This window comes from Gadus morhua, chromosome 2 (assembly GCF_902167405.1).
Source record: "Gadus morhua chromosome 2, gadMor3.0, whole genome shotgun sequence".
Taxonomy (NCBI): Eukaryota; Metazoa; Chordata; class Actinopteri; order Gadiformes; family Gadidae; genus Gadus; species Gadus morhua.
Genome location: NC_044049.1, coordinates 10,851,639 through 10,875,420, shown reverse-complemented (window position 1 = coordinate 10,875,420; position 23,782 = coordinate 10,851,639). Strand labels below are relative to the sequence as shown.

Sequence of the window (23,782 nt, the reverse complement as noted above, 5' to 3'; positions counted from 1 at the left end):
GCTGCAGCTAAATTCTCTCTGATCCGGACCACACACACACACACACAGACGCACACGCACACACGCACACACGCACGCACGCACACACGCACGCACACACACACACACACACACACACACACACACACACACACACACACACACACACACACACACACGCACACACACACACACACACACACACACACACACACACACAAAGACCCACTCAACAAAAACCGAAGACACAAACACACACGGGTCTGTCTGGTCAAACCACAGCTCACATCCTTGGCAGGGAGCAAAAAGCCATGTAAATATAATACTGCGTGTGTAGCTTACGCAAGGGTAGCCTGACGATGTCATACTCATAATTCTGGTCAGAATATGAATTAATATGAATATGAATCTCCCAGACCAAAAATTTTGCGGGCGGAGTTCAGGCTGGTATCTAGGCTAACGCAAGGGTGCTCCCTGGCTGCTACTGAATAAATCAGGTCTCCAAGTTTCACTTTCGAAACGTCACCGCGAGGGACTGAAACGTTTACCACTTCGCGCCAGTTGGGATTTCAGTCCGGAAGTAATAACTTGTCGCCTGGTTGGTTCGGTTGTCATATTTGTAACTGCACACGGAGGTATTCAAAATGAATCCATTGGATTTCCTTGACGAAAACCAACTTCAAGTGTTTTTCCGATGCAATAAGACAGAAATGTCTTGCATGGATAAGCCGCAAACATTTTTAAACCAGCTGCGGGACCACAAGCTCATTCTTGAGGAGAAATATAAGGTGAGAAAAAAAGTTATCTAGGATCCAACAGCCATGACTATGGGACGGAACACATTTGAATTTTGTGCGCAAATGTATTGGCTAAGTGAAATCCCCTATTTCTGGGTTACTAATATAAATAAATAAGTAATTCATATCACACTCAATTATACTTTAACATACATATAAGTAATTGGACACATTTTACTGTGCCATTTAGGCCTACTGTAGGCCAACCTATTTACAAAACAACCACTTAAGTTGTTGAAGACAAGACAACGGGGCGAACAATGTAAATACTTAAATAAATACAAAGATGGGAATGTACAAATGGACTATTCCAATAGGCATCCATAGTATGGGGTCAGAACAGTCTCATTAATAATGAATGCACAGAGAAGGATTCACAAATGTATTTTGTGATTTATATGTAAATTACTCTTTTCTCACAAATATATTTCAATGCACACATAAATGGATATCGGTATGTATGTATAAATGTAAAATAAATCCAAAAACAAAAATAAGTTTCACAAACACATTTCTGATCCACACACAAATGTACCTTGTTTTAAATAAATGTAATATAAATCCATAAATATATTAATTAAAAATTGTTTTGCTATTTTCATCACAATGTATTTGGATGTTGTTACATTTATATACAAACTGTTAAACTTGTATTTACAAGACGTTTTTCATTTGTGAACTTATTTGCATTTGTGTGTGAACTGGTCTGTATTTATGTGTGGATTTTTGAGACTCTCCTGACGTCGCTAGATTCACAAATGCATTTTTTTTAACAAGGAACTGTAGCCAATCAGATGCCTCCCTCGTTTTCAGCCAATCACATGACTGCAGTGACTGGGTTTTTACGTCGGTGCCCTTTACTACTTTAACGGCACCGTTAATCCCAAAACCCAGTCGAAACTAGATGGAAAAAGTGTGTAGCTAAACGTGACGCAGCTTTTACCTCTTCACCACCTAGAGATTGTTATGTACGATCATTCAAAAAACCCATGTTCTTTCCCATAGAGTAGACATTTGACAGAGGGAACCGGGAGGCTCGGAGGCTGGACTCAGAGGTCGGAACTGCATTCATGTGATTGGCTGCAAACGAGGGAGGCATCTGATTGGCTACAGAGAGTTCCTTGTTGAAAGAAATGCATTTGTGAATCTAGCGACGTCAGAGGCCTGTTTCAGGTAGCTGGTTTTGAGGCAACCCCGAGTTTGTTCGCTCTCAGTTAGTGGAAACTCTGGATTTTCCGTTTCAGGTAGCAGGTTCAGCGCAAACGAGAGTTAGTTGCTGCGGCAACATACGCCGTGGGTCTAACCTGCTCGGGAGGTGGTTAGACCTACTCTGAGTTTGTTGTCTATAAGGCTGAAGGCAGCTCTCCGACAGAAGGAAGTGTTAGAAATGGCGTGTCCTTTTCTACGAGAGCCTGTGTACGTAGAGGCTTCGATCCTCAGAAGGAATCTCCGTGAGGAACGATTATTAAGACCCCGGTTGGATATACTTTATTTTCCTGATAATTTTCTTCACGAGCGCTATAGTTTTTAAGCGCAATCCATCATTTATTTAGACCACCTTCTCAGCCCCCATGTTAACTGTCAAACGCACCGGGGGCAAGCTTGAAGTTTAAGTTTAAGTTTTTTGACGCAATTAACGCATGAGTAGAATGATCTGCCCCGTGCATCCCACCCGCTCTGTAGGCTACTACAGTCACTTTAAAGTTGTGGCTTTCCCATGATCAGAGTAGCTGACTAACCACGGACCTATAACTGCTGCAAGTCAAGAAACTCATTTTAAGAATGCAAGGCAGAAAAGTCCCTGGTACTGCTTTTAACCAGATGCTGTTCTTCTCTACACGCACATGCTCAGCATAATCGTATGCAATGTTCACTGAAGTAAAACCCTTTGAGTAAACTGTTCAACAAAATAACTTGTCCCACCACAGCCCGTGTTCTAATAAAGACAATCGACTTTTTATGAGGATTTCTTTATTTCCTGAAAGCATAGTCATTCATATTGGGTATGTTTTTAGAGCAGGGAACAGTATCCCAGTTTCCACCTCATCCACCTTTAACTTATGTTCCAAAATTTGGATCTCCAAAGCATCCTTTTGCATCTTTTGAATTGTTACAATTGCATAAAGGTTGGTGAGGGCATCTGGTTCAAGTAGCCTAGGGCGATGACGCCATCAGTAACTGGAAGAAAATGATTAGACAGTGAAATTATTACTTGAGCCAGAATATTGCCCCATCTAATTTGTAACGTGCTGTGTTGCGTGTACATATTTAATTATTTGGAATAACCAACCTCTTATAAAGGCATTTCTATCCTGGAGGGTGGGGGGGGGGTCAGAGGAGCTCCCCCCAGGGATGCCCTCAGCCACAGGACGCATACTCTGTTCGCTGAGGGCCATCTCCTCAGCCTCTGTGAGGGCTGCAGAGGTGGACCCCCTCCAGTCTTCCGGGCCTCTGCTTTTTTTCGATTTGCTAACATGGAGGAAAATGTTACCCTAAAATTCAGTAAGCGCTATTTTGAAGACATGTATATATATATATATATATATATGTAATGCATTTTGCCTAGGTGTAGCCTTCTAATATATCTAAATCCTATTAACTATTGGCAGTGTTGGGGTGGCTGGGAAATGTACTACTTACATTTACTGCTTAAATATAGGCCCATCACATGTTGAAAATAGCTGTTAAATTAGGTAGAGCAGGCAAAACAGCACAATTGATTTGATTTCAATTAAACATTAGTTTACATTTTTGAACTATATTTTTGTACTTCATCTTCATTTGCTGCCAAGTCCTCTTGGGGCAACTTGGGGTTGCGTAAATTGACACACACACACACACCGCCTAACTCCCACCTTATTCTTCATGTTTAACCTCTGTTTTTCTTTTATTCCTAGTCTGTCTTACATAGTTTTGATAGGGCAATATGTAAAGCGTCTTAGAGTACCATATTAAGCGCTATATAAATTATATTTATTATTATTATTATTATTATCCATGCCCTTTAACTTATGGTCCTCATACTACAGTTTGTGACTCGCTCGACTACCTGTGGAGCGAGAATGTTACTTCATTCATACCTCCTCGATGTTGATGAAAAACGTTTCTTCCTCCCACCTCCAGAAGATGATCCGTATAAAGAGCATAGACAAAATGAAGACGAGTGTATATGAACTTCTGGACTGGATCGAGACCGAGCGACCTCGGACCATCAGGTTGTTCTGGACCTGCGTCTTCAAGGAGATCATCACGACCCAGTACCCCACTCTGAAGCGGCTACGAGACAGCCTCCTCGACGGTCAGAACCCTGCTGTGGATATTGTGACAGGAGCAGGGCCAGAGCCAGGGTTTGAGGTCTAGGGTGGGGGGCAGGGGGGTTGCAGCTTTCAGTTTGGTTGGAGGTGGTGGGATGGTGGTTGTGCCTGGCCCGCGTACGCACCAATAGATGTCACACACGGCGGAAACAAAGTCTCAACTGAATTATGCATTTACTCATCTCAGACAAATTCTCAGACGCTGATTCTGCATACAGTTGTATTTAGTTTCTAATGTTTTTATCTCTAAAGAAATGACCGAGGTCCGGACCTCGGTCACCTCATAGCTGGCTTGGCATTGGGAGATGTTGTTGTTGCTGCTGAGGAGGATGTTGGCTTTGCTTTGGATGTATGTCACGTCAAAGCTCACTGTGACCCACAACTGATGTGGATTTATTGGTGAAAGCAATGATAATTTATGACTTAATCGTATTACTTGTGTGCTTGTTTGTTTTCTTCAATATGTTTAAGGACAGTGATCTTTTTAAAGTACAAAAGTTAATGTAACGATAACTACGTTGAGTATTTCCAAGTTAAATTACTGAAGAACTAATTGGCATTGCTTTTCTTACTGTTAGAATCTCAGAATCAGCTCAGCAGCTATATTGTTAGTCACCTGACCCATCTCTTCTCAAACCCAAGGATCCTTCCAGTTTTTTGATGGAGAGGACAGCGACAAACATACAAGGGGAGGACTCTCGGAAGAGGAGTACCCGGAGAAAGAGCGAGGGGGGAGAGGCAAACGTGGGAGTTTCTGCGACCGGGACGACCGGCAGGGGCAGTCTTCTTCTCAGGCAACGCCAAGGAAGAGGAGGAATCTCATGAAGCCAACCTTCGGTATGCTTCCCATCACCACCTGGCTGATGGGAAATCCCTTTTTAAGTCAAGTCCATTTTATTTGAATAGCTCTTAATACACAGCCTCAAGAGAACAGCTAGACATAAAAAAAAGAATTGTAGGTGAAAGCGTTGATATTGTACTAACTTGTGTGTGTGTGTGTTGGGGGGGGGGGGGGGGGGGATTGTTCTAATATGCTAAGGGATGCACCGATACCTATACCAGTTCTCGGATACCTTGCTCACCTACTTGTTGTTTTTTAACTACATAATTTGCCCTATATGATGGTAAATACAGTAACTGATGCCATTTCATAACTTTAATTTTAATAAGTCCCCAATTTGAGGGAAAGGGGGAAAAATACTATGTTTTTGCCAGTCTCCAAAAAAGACTGCTGCGAACGCAGGTGGCGTCACGACTAAGGGGCACCAGCGGCATGGGTTGTGTGGACTTCTGCAGCTCTGCCTGGGCAGTGGTTGACTGCGGCATCCAAGAGAAAGCTGAGCTTTTCAGGAAACTTATTGTATACCGGTACAGTGTGTTGGATAATGAAGCTCCGTTGGAGCATCGATTTATTTAATACCCGCGTCAGAAGGTTTGGCTTCCCGGACCGATATAGTATAACGCTACGGTGTGGCGCATGTCATTTGAAAAACAGCTCATTATAACACTCATCCGAAACGACGGCACTAAAAAAGTGTCACAATGTTGCCCTGGGCCGTAACCAAGGCGATAACATGCCCCTCTCCTAGAACTCTCAGCCTAAAACACATTTTTCAAGACCTCAAAGTTTTAGATTTCCCGGTGAAATAGTGAGTTCATCTCATCTCATCTCATCTTCGTCCGCTTATCCGGGGTCGGGTCGCGGGGGGAGCAGCTCAAGCAGGGGGCCCCAGACTTCCCTTTCCCGGGCCACATTGACCAGCTCTGACAGGGGGATCCCGAGGCGTTCCCAGGCCAGTGTTGAGATATAATCTCTCCACCTGGTCCTGGGTCTTCCCCGAGGTCTCCTCTGGACGTGCCTGAAACACCTCCCAAGGAAGGCGCCCAGTGGGCATCCTTACCAGATGCCCGAACCACCTCAGCTGACTCCTTTCTAATTAAAGGAGCAGCGGCTCTAATCCGAGTTCCTCACGGATGGCTGAGCTTCTCACCCTATCCCTAAGGGAGACGCCAGCCACCCTTCTGAAAAAACTCATCTCGGCCGCTTGTACCCGCGATCTCGTCCTTTCGGTCATCACCCAACCCTCATGACCATAGGTGAGGATAGGAACGAAGATCGACTGGTAGATCGAGAGCTTTGCCTTGCGGCTCAGCTCTCTTTTCGTAACGACGGTGCGGTAAAGCGAACGCAATACCGCCCCCGCTGATAGTCTAGGCCAGGGTTCCCCAATTAGTTTTTCCAGAGGGCCAAATTTGGTCATACATGCCATGCCAAGGGCCGAAATGTCGTTTCATTTTTCTAATTCGCCATTTTTATGTGGAAATTTAGCTTTAATTATAATTTCTGTTTTAGCGATAATGCAGGAGGGCTAGATCAATTAGGTTTAAATAGCATCCAGCGTTGACTGGAGGGCTTCAATCGCTTCGTACATGTCAGCAACAGTGTGGTTCTTGCCTTGTAGCTGCAGGTAAAGTTGATTCAGATGAGACATGATGTCACACAAAAAATTAACGTCTGCCAACACCTTGGCGTCAGCCCGCCAGAAATTCGCGGGCTTTTGGGCTCTGCAGGCTGGATAAAAATGACACAAGTTCATCACGCAGGTCGCACACCCTCTCCAACACACGGCCTTTACTCAGCCAGCGAACATCGTTGTGCAGAAACAGATCTTTGTGTTCAGCTGACATTTCCTCGGCACCTGCTTTCATAGCTCCAAACATGCAATGAAGCAGCTGTTGCGCTCTCTTGTGCCGATGCCGTTTTGCATATGGTTAAAACTGACCGCTTGCATGATGTCAACATGCTTGCAATCTTTTGTTTGCGTTGCTCAGATGTTTCTGGGAAACTTCCATTAAAGCTGGCAGCATGCAAACAGTAAAAGTGTTTTAAGCATGTCGGCTTTGCATTGGCATGGTCCGGTAAAGAAAAGCAATACTTATCGGTCCATTCAGTTTTAAACTGGTGGTTCTCCTGGTTGACCTTCCTTTTCTTGGCAAATGACCACGGATTCTTTCATCAATTTTCAATCCGTGGATTTTTGACAAAGTTGTAATTCCCTGGGATGACAGACGGATAGCGGGAAAGTGACAGCATGCGGCGGCTACTCTAGCGTGACGCTAGTGAAGTTGAAAACGCACGAAGCACGTCATTACGTATGCACGCAGTAACGTCAACGGTCAAGTGGATGGTGTGGGCTGAGGGGAAAATATAGCAGGCCGCGCAAAAAAAAAAAAAAAAGAGATAACATGTGAATGCGCTGGGTCAGCGCGGGCCGGACATTTGGCTCTCGCGGGCCGGATCTGGCCCGCGGGCCGCTAATTGGGGTTCACTGGTCTAGGCTGATAGTGAGTTCAATGGTTCTTAAAACTGTAAGGTTATTTTTAAGTTCTCGTATCGGTACTGTATCTGCAAATACCCAAATGTAAGAACTTGTACTTGTATTGGAGAAAAAGTGGAATCGGTGGATCCCTAAATATGCTAAAGGACTGTACTCTTCTTAGAGTAGAACATTTTTTAAAACAATAAGAGTGCCTCCAAGAAAATTGAGAACTAAATGGCTTTGCGTTGCTCACTGTTCTAGGCTCCTTCCCACTTTCTGATGAGGAGAGCAGTGGCGAACATGCAAGGGAAGGACTCTCGGAAGACAAGTCCATGGGGAAAGAGAGAGGGGGGAGAGATAAACTTGGGAGTTTCTGTGACCGGGACGAGCAGCAGGGACACTCTTCTTCTCAGGCTTCTCCAAGGAAGAGGAAGCCAACCTTCGGTATATTGTCCTTCACCACCAGGGGTGCTATGCCTGGTTGATGTTGTGAAATCCCTTATTAAGTCAAGTCCCTGTTTGTATAGCCCTAATATACTGCCTTGAGAAAACCGACAGATATAAAAATGTAGAACTATATAGAAAAGTATACTGTAAATCGATCTTAACCCCAATTGTAGAGGGGCGAGGAACAACTTGCAGTGGGAATTAAGAATGGGATGTTCGTGGCATAAACCTAGCACCAATGAAGTTTAACTACAAATAGGCCTACGTTATTATGGAGTAGTATATTAGGAACACAAAATATCAGTAATCATGACTGGCATAAATTGCGAACTGTACTTTACAGTACAATTATGGTGCTTTGATTTATATTTGTTTGATGTTCAAACAATTGTGCATGGTGTTTGGGTTGAGGGAGGGATTAAGTACGAAAGAGATCACCTGCTGATCAGTGTTCATTGCAAAGGAATATATACCCTGATTCTCTGATCATAATGTCATTAATTTAGAGTAAACATTGTCCCCCACTGTCCTTTGTGTGTGTGAATAGGTGAGAGTGAGGCCACATGTTATATAGAAACAACCACCATCTCAGCCCTAATGTTGGAATCTGCAGTGATTCTGTGATATGGCAGAACAAGCCAGTTATGCCTCATTAGGGAGATATATATTAGGGGATTTCTACAGTGGCTAGTCTAAAGGGAATATTTATTGACACTTTACCGTTTACTACTGCTAGCCGAGTTCTAGGTTATTATGCGCTTACAGATCCCTGTCTCCAGCAACATGATTGGTCGAAACCAACACAGGGAAAAAAGCGAAACCCTTTAATCCAGATATACATCCAGTGAGGCTAGTCCAGACGGAGTGGCTTGCACATTTGTTTTAAAAGTTCAAGCCACATGTGTACTTTAGGTGTACTTTGGGTAAACTTCGAGTAAGCAGTCCAGAAATCCATAACCAGAGCCAAGGTATTTTTGACCATTCACAACACGGTGTTCAAGAAAATAAATCCCCTCTGAAACATAAACGAGGCAGGCATTGTGATGCATTGCTTAATACCGTGTCCTGATTGGTTGAAATACCTTGAATCCGGTATTAGGTATAGTTCAAGCCACTCGCCTCTCTTGAGTTATTGACTGAAATGATGTATTTCATTCAGCCAGGGTTGTCTCTTTGATATAAAGTACCAGAAAGACAGTGGTACATTATAATGTATCATTGAATTAATCTTCACCCTGAATATATTAATATGGTTTGTGTTATATTCCTGAGCCTCTCTGCCGAAGGGGGAAAATGTGGAGGTCTGGACGTGGGATCTATTCAGGCACCAGCTGCCTGTTACCTGTGGTGACGAGCAGGGGATGCTCTACCGCAACAAACTGGCAAAAGGTGAGCCGGTAATAGCCTGATTAGAGGCTGGAATCGGTGATCAATTTATTCCTGTTCCAAGGGTTGAGTTTATACAAAGTTGTGTACAGAAACACAGCGACGGAATTTATGTTTTGTTATTTATGTGAAGGAATTGGTAATGACGTTTTCAGTTTGGCGTTTGAGGTAATGAACTAATAAGACTACAAAATGAGCCATAAAAGAGTAAAAGCCAGATTTACTCCTTGGTTTAGCGGATTCATGATTAAACTTTCTGTATTATTGTTAACATTAAAGATTAATTATTATGGTTTTCATTGGAAATGTTGAAAATCAAACCAGGTATTGCATTTCAAAATAAATAAATATATAAAATTTTAAATTTAAAAGACATTGGTTACGCTGGAAACAGTAACCAACTGAAGGAAAGGGAAAAACCAAACAAGATGGGGTTTTTATTTGTCTCTTCAGGTTAAACAGAGTGGGCTTGACCAGAGATTTAGTTTATTTTTTAAACCTATTTTCCTCCTTCAAGCAGTCTTTACCTTATGACTGTCTCTGTGGTTTCAGGAGAGCCGTGCATCCTGAGGAGCAAGAAGTGGTACACACCCTGCGCGTTTGAGAAGCTTAGCGGCAAGCTCAGCTGCAAGAACTGGAAGAAGAGTATCCGTTGCAAGGACACCACGTTAGAAAAGCTATTGAAGGTATTTAAAAGGAGAACCAAACCCTAAAAACAATTATTATAGGGGACGAACTGAAGGACCCGCTAGTCATTAGCCGCATTATCAATTGATGGCAGACTTGGTCCAGTCAAGCACACATCCACAGATTTAAGAGCTTTCACCTCCACACACTCAAGGTAAAGTGGGCTGTGATGGCTTTGGCCCACCACAAACCCAGCCTCCACCTGCTTTGGTTCTGCTGTGTATTATACATCACCACAATGATAATGTTGAGATATCTGAGGTACCACATGGAGGATTTGTTTAGTGCCCCCTGTTGTCAAATGTTGGTATTATGTATCTGACATCTATGTGTCCTGCTTAAAATCTTACTGCAGGGAAAACCATAAAGGAGTAGAACCCTACCCCAAAACTAAAATTATTACCACTTCATGCAAAAAATCGTTAAATCTATCAGATGACAGAAGTGATGTTAGGAATATCTATATCTTAGGTTCTCTAAATCTTGACATTAATGCATAAAGTTTTCAAAACATAGGATAATTCATATAATAATAATATAATATAATATTAAAATAATAATTTATGTATGGAATCACGACTCGAGTAGAAAGTGCAGACACCTATGCCTGAACAGTAATAAAGCCACCACTTAATTTAAAAAGATGTCTGTGAGACGGCATGTTTCACAATTTTGGTTGTGGGCAGGGACAAGGTCAAACAGGGTGTTAGAGGCAAGAGAGTTGGGTGTAAGGTTTGAAAGTTCATGCCTGCATGAGCAAACTACTAGTGATCAATCACTTTGGTTCTGTTTAAAATATCTAAATTCTACAACCATGTTTGAATCTAGATTTAATAACTTATCTGTTAACACAAAAGGCTAAACACACTCACAATCAGCCCAGCCTGTTCAGACATAGGGGAGTTTATATCCTAATATGAGGAACCTTTTTCCAGTAGCTTAGTGTGTGTGTGTGTGTGTGTGTGTGTGTGTGTGTGTGTGTGTGTGTGTGTGTGTGTGTGTGTGTGTGTGTGTGTGTGTGTGTGTGTGTGTGTGTGTGTGTGTGTTGTGCAACCCCGTTGCAGGACGGACACCTGACATGCCCGGGATATAATAAGAGCAAGGTAACTTTCAATAAATCAATTATTGATTAATCCAAATAAATCAAAAATTATTTGGATTCCTGGTTTCCTCAGGATTCATGCTTGGCTGTTTGTCCTCCTTCTGCTCGTTTGTTCTCATGTCTAGGCTAAGAAATCAACGCTCCCCTGCAGCTCAAACACCGGTTTGTTGCGGTTATTCTGCTTCATTTATTTGACATTTTTCATTTTTCAAGTTCAGGTATTTTTACCGCATTTATCTCTTAAGTGACTGAACAGGTGAGGCTGAGAACAGTCAAAGCATGCAATCAATATGACCAGAGATGATAATGAATTGGTCTTCAAATTAAAATCAAACATTTACATGACCTGTTTTTCTATTGTCAGTTTCAGCTATCTCTGAAAGCGAAGAAGAGATGGAGGAAGAGGAGGGGGAGGAGGAGGAGCTGCAGGCCAACCTGGATGAAGAAGAGGTCAGCATGGAGGATGAAGTGGAACTGCAGGGGAATGACTGCTCTACGCAGCGCTCCGATACAGGTACATGAGACAGTGCTACATATGGACACATTAAAATGTATTACCACTATTGTAGTATTCATTTATATGACAATGAATGTACGTCAGCCGAGAGCAACCAATAGGTTTAGAGCTAAATGGTCCCGCCCCCAGGAAAGTTATTTTTTTCTTCCGATTTGACTGTCAGGAGTTTCAAAACGAGTGCGCGACAGAACACTGCCAATATTTACGTGACTCAAAGCTTGCGCCTGTGTGGTCAAATCTCTGAAAAGTCAGTGCTGAAAAGTCAGTTCTGAAAAAATACGTTTCAATGGCGTAAACGTACACCTTTACAAGTTTTTAAAACTAAATATTCAACCTTTCAAAACTTAATTCTCAATGTATGAACACCTGTTTGCAGAATCCCATTTACAAGGTTTCAAAACCGGGAAACAATGAAATACACTGTTAGAACAGTGCCAGATTTGAAACTCTGCAAATGCGCTGGGGAAATTGTATGAACTGAATGTGTTGGTGAAAATGATGAAGAAGATAAAATAGAACACAAAATCATGTTTACAGATGTTTGAATTTTTTTCAGGTTATAATCTCTTTTTTCAGTGTTGCAAAACCTTTTTTACAAGGCGTTGAGTTTTCAAACCCTGACTTACAAGCCTTTGAAACTTTTTTTTTCAGGTTTGAATTATGGCAGGAAACTGGCTCCATACACACTGCATTAACGATGACCCTGTAACTCTGTAATGGTTCACAAACGGTTGTATGTGGCAGGCACAACATTTTTACCTAAATAAGGCATAGCCCACGTCAGCATATTCGGCGAAATTCCACAAACCTAACTTTGGTTTGTATCCGTCCTATCTCCTAATTGTAAACAGATTTAGTACTACATTATAGGCACCTATAACACGCGATTATATGAATCACGCTCTGATATATTATGTGACTCACTGTATGTGGCTAATCAGTTAGATTAACCACCAGCTGCAGACATTTTATGTCTGGGATCTATGTTTTTGTTGAATGTAGCATTGCATATTATACTCCTACAACTCTTACGTACACACAGTTCTGTGTAGTCTTGTTATTTTGAATGCAAATGCAATTATTTACTTTGCAAGTAATTATGGTACTTTGATTTTCCTTCATATCCTTTATACTTTTTTGCCAGTATGTAGGTTAAACAAGTCTTAAATTGCATTCATAAGTCTTCAACAGGTCTTAAATTTAACTTGTTGAGACCTGCAGCAACCCTATACTAGAATTAGCATTTTGAGCAATGGAATTATTAGCATTGTTGACTTAATTATTCATTCAAATGTTGTATGTGTATATATATATATATATATCCAGACCAAGGAGATAATCTGGAGGAAGTGACAGACGAGAGGCCCAGGGTCGGCCAGAATGAGTTCAGAGTGATATGTGGAGCTCTGAGTGGGATGCTGCACAAGAGCCGCTTTGCCTCAGGTATCAGGGTCTATCTGTCCACCTATTCCTGACTGCCAATTGTCTTCCTGGACCAAAATATAGCTAATTTAATGAACTTCGATGAACTTATTTAAAAAAGACATGGCAAATGCATACACATCGATTATGATCATGGCATCAAGAACAGCATTTGTTAAATGTTGCGTGGCATTATGAACGCTGTAGGAAAGTGAGGGGAGTTATGGTCTGGTCAGGCGTGGTCGGATGGCTGAAGGTCCTCTTTCTCCAGGGAGGTGTGGGAACAGTATTCGGACAGAGGACCGTTGGATGAGTCCAGTGGAGTTCGTGGAGCAGGGTTCAGCAATGCTTAACGCCCCCTGGAGGAGGGACATCCAATGGGAAGGACAGCCGCTCAGCAGTCTCATTGAGGTAACACACTTTCTGTGTGTGCGTGAATGATACTAATGTGAACTCACACCCACACCTATGCCATATTTTTTTTTGCTGATTTGAAATGTGGTCCCATATGTCGTCATAGAGGATCTAAGCTCCTCCCGTTTCTCTGCCTTTCCCGACCAGAGAATTTGGCCCGCCAATGAGACACGACCGTGCGAGCGCCACTGTAACGCAAGTGTTTACTGTTGGTGTTATGGCGCATAACAAGCCGGTTCTTTGACGTATCTTGTATTTCTACAACGAGACTGTCGTTGGGATTATCTCAGCCATGGTTGAGAAGGAATTGGGGGAAAGGAACTTTGGCTTTGACTCCCTGAAGTACATGAACTGCGACATGCTGCCTGCCGCCGGTTGCCGCGAGGCACCACCGCCGCGAAGCACCACCGCCCGGCAGCGGCCAGCCGGTTTGGATAACCGTTCTGCTGTTGGTGTTATGGCGCATAACACGGCGGATTCTCATCTCTGGTATTTCCAAGAGAGTCGTAGTGGGGGTTATCTCAGCCATGGTTGAGAATGCATTGGGGGAAAGGAACTTTGGCTTTGACTCCCCGAAGTACATGAACAATGGCATGGAGGAGAAAGGGATTGTTGGCCGCAAATGTCTCCCGTTTGAGCTCCGCTTCCCGCTGCCGAGGGACCGCGGTGGTGCCTAAGCGCTGACCGCTGCCGAGGCGGCGAGGCTCCGGCGGGAGACAACTGCTGTCAATAATCGCGGGCAAAAATCCCTTTGTTCTCCATGTCGTGGTTCAGTCTACTTCAGATTGATGTGGACGTGGAAGAACCAGAGACGTCGGAGAACCCGACGCGGCCGTTTGAGATTCATAATATCGTCTGGAGGCTAACACAGCTTTGGCCGTGATAATATTATATGACATAGATATTTATGTATAATATGATATTATTTAGATATAGAGCTCCAGGACTCCCGTGTGTTCAAGAATACTTACAGAACACGGCTAAAAGGCTGTGTGCGCCTCGCCGTTGCGATACATCCAATGTAAACAGAGCGCATGGTACCGTGGCTGCAAGCTACTCAGGGCCACACCCCCAACCTTCTTCTTGACCCGCCTCTCTCCTCCTCATTTGCGTTAAAGCTACAGACACCGAAACGGTGCATTTGGGGAAAGCTCAATGTGCGACTGGCTCGTAGTGGCTGTAATTCTACACCACGGCTGAATTTCGGGAACGCTTCAAATACTGTGTTTGGGGCCTACTAATATCTATATTAAAGCATCCATAAAGTAGCATGCCATGGGACCTTTAAGACCTCGATATGCGCTTGCGTGAGTGTGTGTGCATGTGTAACATTTGAATACCTATCCAATCATCTGCCTTGTGAAGGAAGAACTACAACAAGTTTTGTATTTAAACTAGTGGTGGGCCGTTATCGGCGTTAACGGCTGCGTTAACGCGAAACTTTTATCTATTAAAAAATAGAGATAGATATTAAAAAATATATAGATATTAAAAAATATCGCCGTTAATCTATTTTCAAATACTTCCTTGTTCGGACCCATCATTTGACTGAACTAACCAATCAGAAGCTAGAATTTTGACTGAGGTAAACGTGAGGGAATCAGAGAGGCAGATTCAACAGAATATCCTGACTGGAGCTGTGTTCGAAATCGTTCCCTATACACTCGTTCCCTATTCCCTATATATTGTACATGATATAGTGCACTATATAGGGAATAGGGAACGAGAATTCGGACACTACGCTGAACATTTCTAAACGTCATTTGCGTCAGTAAATGCGCCGGGTATTTGTGTGACGCAGACGGATGCGCCCACATCATGTAAACAAACCGGGCACTCACGAGGAAAGCTGGAGGTTGTATTGATGTTGAATGTTACATTTCCTTGTTCAAGTTTTTTTTGACTAATTTTGAATGTTACATTTTCTATGTTAAATCCCAAATAAATTGTTGACATAATTTCTATACGAAAGCCGGAGACTCCATCATTAAATGTATTCGTTTTCGCGGTTATTCAGCTTCTTCTTCTCCTCCGGAAAAACACGACCGCATTGCATTGTGGTATACGGGAGTAACGTCGTAATGTAGGGTGCATCGTATGTACCCTATTTTAAGTCCACTATATAGTGCCCTATATAGTGGACCACTGAGAATTCGAACACCCTACAAAATGGCGTGCACCCTATTTAGTGCACTACATCCATGATAGGGAACGATTTCGAACACAGCTTGGGTTAAATATGTAAACATGTAAATATGTAATAATTGTGTAACATAAATATGTAAATGATTAACTGACTAAAAATTGTAAGTACATTTCTAGCAAATTAACTCCAATATAAATTATATTAATTTATTCTACAACTTTCAAATATTTAACTTCTAAACCTTACATTATTATGGATTATTACACGGCTCTTCTCAATGCTGTAGACTGCTCCATTCACTTGCATATGGGCCTTCCCAACGTTCAGCTGTCAATTATTTTTGTTTATGCTCCGTTCACTTGCATGGGCACTTCACAACTTCCGGCGGTGAATTATATTTGATAAATCACCATTGCCAAGTATAATTGACCACTGTCAAGGTAAACAAACATATTTTTTGCCGTTTGCCATGTTAATCTAGATTAATCTAGATTATTTTTGGAATTAATCTAGATTAAAAAAATAATCTATGCCCACCACTAATTTAAACCATATTTTATTTTTTTGCAATGCACTAACTATTGCTCTGCAGTACCCTTTACTATCCCAGTTAACGTAAAAATATAATATTATAAATGACGGAACAATACAAAAAATACTAACCAATTTTTAAAGCTGTTGCTCCTTAATGTAGAATACAGCAAAATTGCACGAACAACTTTTTATGTAGTAGCTCACATATCGATTTTTCCCAGCCCTATGTAAGTGTGTGTGTTTGTGTGTGTACAGCAAAATACATAAAATATGGAATAGGTGTGGGTTTATGTGAGAGTTCACATTAGTATCATTCATACCCTTTACATATTTCTGAGAGCGTGTGTTCTTGATCCTTCCAGAGGAAGATGTTGCACTTACACTCTGAGCAGTGTGACTGTCCACTGTGCCATCCAGACCCTAAAGTCCTGGTGAGTCCCTCTGTCTGTTGGAGATAGTTGCAACATGTTTGATTGGTCAAAGAAAAGATCCTAAACAGCTGGGAAGGCTGTTCAGGACTACTTATCATACCAGTACTTCTATTTATCATGCAAGATACTAATATTATTCTATTTCCTCTCATTTAAATGCTACTTATCATACTTATTTTACTACTTGTATGTTATCATACCAATGCTACTATGTATCAGACTAGTACTAATTCTACTACTAATACTTAAAATACTAATAAGGTATCATAGCAATATTACTATGATTCATACTACTTATACTACTACTTATAAGGAATCATTCGAATTTCCGATACTATTATGCATTATACACGTATTACTTCTGTTAGGCTTACTTATCATCCTTATACTACTACTAAACTAATGCTAATCATACTACTAGACATAGGTTCAAACTATATCACTTAGCACTGTGTGTGTGTGCAGGAGGAACAGAAGAACGATGATTATTGCTTTGTGTGTGGGAGACGGGGTGACCTGGTGATGTGTGACCACTGTCCACGCTCCTTCCACCAAAAGTGTCACCTGCCCCAGCTGGACCCCTCTATAGTGGAGTGAGCACACACACACACACACACACACACACACACACACACACACACACACACACACACACACACACACACACACACACACACACACACACACACACACACACACACACACACCAGTTACACACACACACAAGGACAACAAGCTAAGATATCACTGTTCATACGATGGGGTGCAAGCACACACACAACATATGCATGTGCACACCAACCCACAGCCAAACACACACACAGGGACACCTAGGTACACATCTGGTATTTACACAAACACACAAAAGCACACCGACGCACGGACTGACACATATACACAGGCACACAAACACATTGCCTCCCCCAAAAAGTAAAACATCCTAACCTTGTGTGTGTGTATGTTTGCCTGTGTGTTTTTGTGTGTGAGAAAAGGGACGACAGTAAATGGATGTGTACATTCTGCATCTGGAATAGGAATGAGTATTTCTTTCGAATGACGTACGAAGATACCCTCATGCATCCTGTCTCCAACCACATGCTGGTAACCACCCTGGTCCTTTTTACCTCTCTTGCTAGCTATCATCCAAGCTCACACATTAGCTTCCATGCTAACTCTCTTCTAGCTCCCATGCTAACTCTTCACACTAAGGGCCCTATTTTAACGGTCTGAAACGCAAGTGAGAAGCGCCAAGCGCAAGTAGCTTTGTGGGCGGTTCTACGGTGATGTCGCTAGTTTACCGGCGCAAAAAATGACTCTTGCGCCCGGCGCATATCTAAAAAGGGTTGGTCTGAAGTAGCCTAATTACCTGTAGGTGTGGTTTGGGCGTAACGTGCAACAAACCAATGAGAGTGCCAGCTCCCATCCCCTTTAAGAGCCATGAGCGCATATGAATCTGACGAGTGATATTTTGACAGCGCGGCTGCATTCTCCGATGAGACAGATGCACATGAATTTCAAACTGCAAATGGCTCAGTTTATGGCCAAATAATATGGCCTAATTCACACATGGAATAAGGTTTTCTTCCACAACTTCAGAAATACTGAGTCCTCAAATAAATTTCAGCAAAGAAAACGATTATGATATAACATATGATATGCGGTAACTGTGGTTCTATTTAATGATATACCCAATACATTATAAACATAAACATTGTTTCTTATCAGTATTGTATGCATTATCGTTATCTATTTGTGTTCCTAATATGCATGTGTCCCCCCGTTAATATAAATTGCCATGGACTGTGTTATGTGTTACGTGTTTAGTTTGCGTGTGTTTAAACAGATGGACGCACACACTCGGCGCGTGTGTGTGTTACACATACACACACGTGCGCCCGCATTCATTCATTCTTTTTAACACTCACTCGACTCGCGGTAAAACAATGTTTTCTCACGATCAAATACTCATCAATCCTAAAAGTTATGGGCATGTACACGATGTCTGTGTCAAGAAAATATGTGTTTGCTGTACGGTGTTTGCAGATCCATTGATTTAAAAGTACAACTTATTACCGCTGTATCAGCTGTTCTTCCCAAATAATTTACCATGAATGTGTGGCTAGGTAGATGAGAGAAGCAAAGTGTATGCGCGAGGTGCACAAGCAACATTATGCATGCGCCCTTAAAATAGCATCTGAAGAACGCGGCATTGACTTTAAACCAGGTATTTCCTGGTTTGTGGCGCAAGTGGTTTCTGAAACGTCAAAATAGCAACAGGGAACGTTTGCTCCAGAACATGCCTCCTCCTTTCGCCCAGCCGACCCGTGGGGCGCAAGATCATTCCCTAACTTGCCGACGTGTGGCACAGGAGGGAAAAGAACGCTCTGCGCCAGTTAGAAACTAGCAATGACACATGCGCCAGTGATTAAGTCAATTGCGCCGGATGCAAGATAGGGCCCTAAATCCTTGAATATCAAGTGCTAGCTCTTCAGCTAGATCGTCCTACTAGCGCTCCCTGCTAGTGCAGCCTATTTTTTAGCTGTGACACAACTCATGGTAATATTGCATTCTCGACATAGCAACATACACTATTCATATCGTAATTTGTAATATAAAAGCTGCCCTTGTGCCCTAACAGCCGTGCCACTACCTGCTCCTGTCTCTCTACAATGCAGACAAGGATCACATTTTTGCTAAAGACCCATGCATCCATGTAAGCATCACTGTTTTCAACATTATTCTCTATTGTGTATGTATGTGATCTCGCTCGATCTCTCTGTCCCTCCCTCCCTACCTCCCTCCCTCCCTCCCTCCCTCGCTGCTTCCATCTCTCCCTCTCTCCCTCCTTAACTCTCGAGCAGACAGATATGAACAAACATACTGGCAATTGTACGACTGGACCAAATCAGAAAGATTTTCAGTTTCTCCCTTGCTCTCACTTTAACTCCCCCCCTCCCTCACTTCAGGTGAGGGGATACAGCTCTCAAATCATGACTCCTATGTGGCTGGACAAGATCACAGAGCTCCTAGGCCAGCAGTACACCGTTGGACAGTTATTAACCGATATCCAACTCATTTTCTCCAACTGTGATAAATTTAACCAGGTTAGTGAGTAGGACTCCTCCCTCCCGGCTCACATATAATGCTGCGTTCGAGATGCATCGTACACCACCCGCCACACCAGTTGCTCTTTTGACGTAATTTCCTGGCTCGTAGCACTTATAGCGTTTCCGTTTCTCTTTGTGGGCATCGGGGAATAACAGTCATTGGCTATTCATTGTCATTGTTAGCTACATTAGCCTCTTTAGCAAACCAGTCGTGCGGTTTACCTTGCTGAACTTGGTGGACTCTCAGGACTTTGAGTGGGACAGGTTATATTACGACCAAAAGGCCTCTGAAAAGTCGAAAGAAAGCTGGTAGATTATCCACTTTGTAGCTCGGGCAGGTGGTGTACGAGTACGATGCATCCCGAACACGGCATTACCACCGGCCGTGCGAGTTAGATATGTGAGCTAGACAAGTCATCGTTTTTTTTCATTTGTTATTTTTGCCATGCATGTTAAAGTTCTTTGGTAATGTTTAATAGATTTTTTGTTTTTTCAGAATCGACCAGAGTTCCGGGACATGGGAATCAAACTGAAAGAGTTCTATGAACAAGTTGTAGAAAAGGTTTTTCGCAGGCAGTAGCAGAGAAATGCAACGTGCTGATGGACCTTGGACATGCTAGAATTAAATGCGTGGATTTGTCACTGTGCTGCGTTTAGCACGTTGAGGAACAAGGCAGTTTAGCAATAAGAACGGGTACTCGTCTGTGTGAAAGGCATAACTTTCTTTACTTTAACATAATATAACTTTTTATAATGTTCTGGTCTTTAATGTATAAAATTAGGGCTGTCAAATATTATCAAATGGAATGACACATTATCATTAATACAAAATATACTTAATAAATAAAAACTAGACCAAGTGATTTTGAGGGAGTTTTATTGACTTACTCAGTGTGGGTTGAATGTGAAACTTATAGAACACAACAAATTTGGGAATTGTAAACGGGAAGTTACTTAGTACAATTGAAAACCAACAGTTACTACAAGTGAAGTTCAACTCAAATAAGTAGCGCCACAGATTTGGGAATTGTAAGCAAAAATCACAGCCAAAGTATTAATATAACTAATGGAGATTTTCAACATCTCAGGATGAAGATATTTGTGGTTCTATTTAATGATATACCCAATATATTATAAGCATCGTTTCTTATCAGTGTTGTATGCATTTTCGTTATCGACGTGTGTTCCTAATATGCATGTGTCCCCCTGTTAATATACATTGCCAAGGACTTTATTATTCGTTATGTGTTTAGTTTGCGTGTGTTTAAACAGATGGACGCATACACACGCGCCTGGGTAGATTTCTTTTCACATTATGCAATTTATGAAGCTTTTCTCACATCTCCAGACAAAATATGTCATGCGCTGTGACATGACATTACAATAAAATTAAAATGTTTAAATATTGATTTCAAATATAAATCAGGTATGTTTTATGTCTAAGAATTACTCTTAAGGAACGATCATTACAATTCTGCATATGTATTTTTGCAAAGCTGTTTTTGGATTCTATTCCTTACTTGTGCCATCTTTTATCACTTGCTCCCGTGGAAATATTGTGTAAAATAAGACAAAATATTTGAAAATGTTGATTTTTTTCTTTTGATAGTTGTATTATGCAATGTTTTCAAATGAACATAATCATTAAAGCTAGTTAACATAGTAAAAGTTATTTAATAGTGTTTGAAGTTATGTCACACCACAGGACGTGCCGTCATACCACAGGACGAAATGAGACACTATGAACATTTATGGTGAAATCTATTATACTTTTGTAGCAAGAGAAATTTGACATCACTTATAGAACAAATGATCAGACCATAATGACCAACTGTCAATCAGCCAATATTTAAAATAGGAGGTATAAATGATTTAAAGGGGACATATAATACCACCAGGTGTGACATTCTTGTTCCTCTGTGTTACAAGTAATGGAAGAAAGAAGATTAGACAGACTTTCGGTTGAAATCACGCGTTTAAATACCAAGGAGTCAATCAGCAGGCGCATGTTTTCATGCTGGTAGCATGCACAGATATTTCTATCTGTTGGCCTGGCCTCTGTTATGTGCTTGGGCCTGTAGCGAGCAAACTGCCGGTAAGACATTTGCTATGTGACGCTAGATGCTTGGTTGTATTCGGAGTGTAGCACACTCAAGGTTTTGGTTCAAACCCGCCGCTGCATTTTGTTATTTTTCCGGCCTACAGTATCCCTTTTCCCTGACAAGAGCCTGCTGTTTTCATCCCTGGAAAGAAAGAAAACTTGCTGTTTTTTTTGTATCGCGGCTCTTTTCGGCGAAGGTCTGATGGTTGGTTGACGTGCTTTCTTACCTTTATCCAGAAATGCTTTTGAACCCTCATCTTACTATTGGCTTTTTTCATGCCATCGAGCATTGCTTTTAGCACCTTGTTTTCTCTTTCAAGCATCTTCATTTTTTCTGTCAACTTGGATTGAAAAACCTTTTTGGGGGGACTTGGAATTGGGGAAAGAGAACCATGAGTAGGAGTAAGATGAACTGGACTAAAGGACTCATCATGTTCTTCGGGTGATGGGGGAGTAATGTCCAAAATGGCTGCCAGATCCATCTTCTTCCTGTTCCTTGTCTTTGTATTCTTCCATTCCTCACAAAGCTCTTATGTTTTGGGAGGCTGGTTATGTTTCGTGGTTGGATTTCTCCTTTAGCTTTCTTTTCTTGATATCTGACAGCTTTTACATGTTTTCTACACGAGTGTTCGTCATAGAGAATGTTTAACCAACTTAATTTCCCTATTATAAAAGTATTTACTTTCTTCTACTCTCCCTAAGGATCTCATATTTGGCTTCATCCTACGCTAACCTGTGTTATTGTTGTGTTAAACGCACACAATACAGTTAATGTGTTGATGTTTGAACACTCTAGCTGACAACTCTGGGGAAAACAAAGGTGTTTCTCGTCCCTTCACCCTGAATTTCCTGATAGGAGCATGTTTATTTACAATTTTCACAACATTTTCCTCAGAGAATGTCCAAGTTAGCGCTACTTCCGGAAACAAACCTATGTGCCCCAATTAACCAAGACAAATCATGATGATAAGCTTGTTCATTAATTGTTTTTAAATTCCTCAATTATCATTGCAGAAGACTCCCAAAGATGAGCATTTATGAGGAACATTTGTTAGAATTAGGTCAATCAAAGTGGACTTAAGATTTGGCCTTGTATGTAGGTTGACCAGCTGGTTAAAATTAATAGAGCCACAAAGATTTAAATTAATCAGAAACCGCATTTAGCCAGTCCCAATTCCGATCTCCATCCATTATAATTTAATTGGGACAAGAGATGCTTAATTTGGACAATCGGGGACTTGGCTATTTCCACCTTCAATGCCAAAAATTCCATTTGCTTGCAGACTCAGACAAAACAATTGAAGCCTCAAATTCTGATTTAACCTAAATGGCTACACCACTACCTTTCTTGTTTTCATGTATTCATTGTAATAGATTTCGTCGTAGCAGGCCCAAGCTAGTTAGCACAAGATCCAGGAGGATGTAGCAGGCCCAGGCAAGCTAGCCCTGGCTCCAGGAGGATGTAACAGGCACAGGCCTGATTAGCCCAGCTTAGAGCAGATGTAGCAGAGTATCCTTAAACTCATTAAAAGTCCACAATTCTCTTAAAGTTTGTGAGGAGATTTCAATAAAACAGCAAACTGCAACTTTTACAAGGATAGAAATGCAGGGAAATTCATTTAAAACAACCTAATCCTCTCTCTCCAAACTTAGGAACTTATATACTTCCTAATTTTTTCACCTAGAGACTCCATTCCAATTAAAAAATGCTGATATTATTATTTATAAAATTCAGCTGTCACTTTATTTGTCAATTTTGACTTTTGAACTTTTGTTCAAATCCCTTCACGTGATTTAAGCTATTTAACGTTTATTTATGTTTAATTGATGTGGCTTTATTAAAAAAATATTTTCAACCTCACTTTGCACTACAGTACTCACCACATTTTCTGCAGGAAATGCATTTTCTAGTTCGTATTGGTAGTCTAATTGGAGGAAACTTGTCACGTATAACCATTTTAAGCCAAAATAAAAGGAAAATGTGAGTTGTTTTTTTAATAATAAATACGGGATAAATATTTCAAGTTCAGATTCAATTCCATTGTGACGTTCAGCCACAGAGACTTCATCATCTGCAA

At 41.6% G+C, this 23,782-nt stretch overlaps 1 protein-coding gene across 6 annotated transcripts; it reads left to right on the top strand.

The window, feature by feature from the left end:
- The first annotated feature begins 543 nt into the window (after positions 1 to 543).
- sp100.1 (SP110 nuclear antigen, tandem duplicate 1) lies at positions 544 to 21,275 on the top strand. Of its 6 annotated transcripts, none has more exons than XM_030338376.1 (17): positions 544 to 767; positions 3,900 to 4,074; positions 4,733 to 4,927; positions 7,672 to 7,854; positions 9,130 to 9,246; positions 9,796 to 9,929; positions 10,995 to 11,033; positions 11,158 to 11,194; positions 11,397 to 11,546; positions 12,876 to 12,992; positions 13,243 to 13,382; positions 16,428 to 16,496; positions 16,962 to 17,089; positions 17,489 to 17,597; positions 19,135 to 19,209; positions 19,463 to 19,600; positions 20,100 to 21,275. In XM_030338376.1, the coding sequence occupies exons 1-17, from the start codon at positions 624 to 626 to the stop codon at positions 20,181 to 20,183; spliced, it is 2,034 nt and encodes a 677-aa protein (XP_030194236.1). In that variant the 5' UTR covers positions 544 to 623; the 3' UTR covers positions 20,184 to 21,275. The 6 variants fall into 6 exon arrangements, with proteins under 6 accessions (XP_030194236.1, XP_030194267.1, XP_030194260.1 ...); XM_030338384.1 differs by having other exon boundaries at positions 548 to 767; positions 3,903 to 4,074; XM_030338407.1 differs by lacking the exon at positions 7,672 to 7,854.
- The last annotated feature ends 2,507 nt before the right edge of the window (positions 21,276 to 23,782 follow it).

Bases quoted from the DNA above. Each gene is read 5' to 3' on its own strand.
- sp100.1 (XM_030338376.1), top strand. From the start codon at position 624: ATGAATCCATTGGATTTCCTTGACGAAAACCAACTTCAAGTGTTTTTC. The intron at 768-3,899 runs GTGAGAAAAAAA...TCCCACCTCCAG, and splicing joins TTCTTGAGGAGAAATATAAG to AAGATGATCCGTATAAAGAG. The intron at 7,855-9,129 runs GTATATTGTCCT...TATATTCCTGAG, and splicing joins GAAGAGGAAGCCAACCTTCG to CCTCTCTGCCGAAGGGGGAA.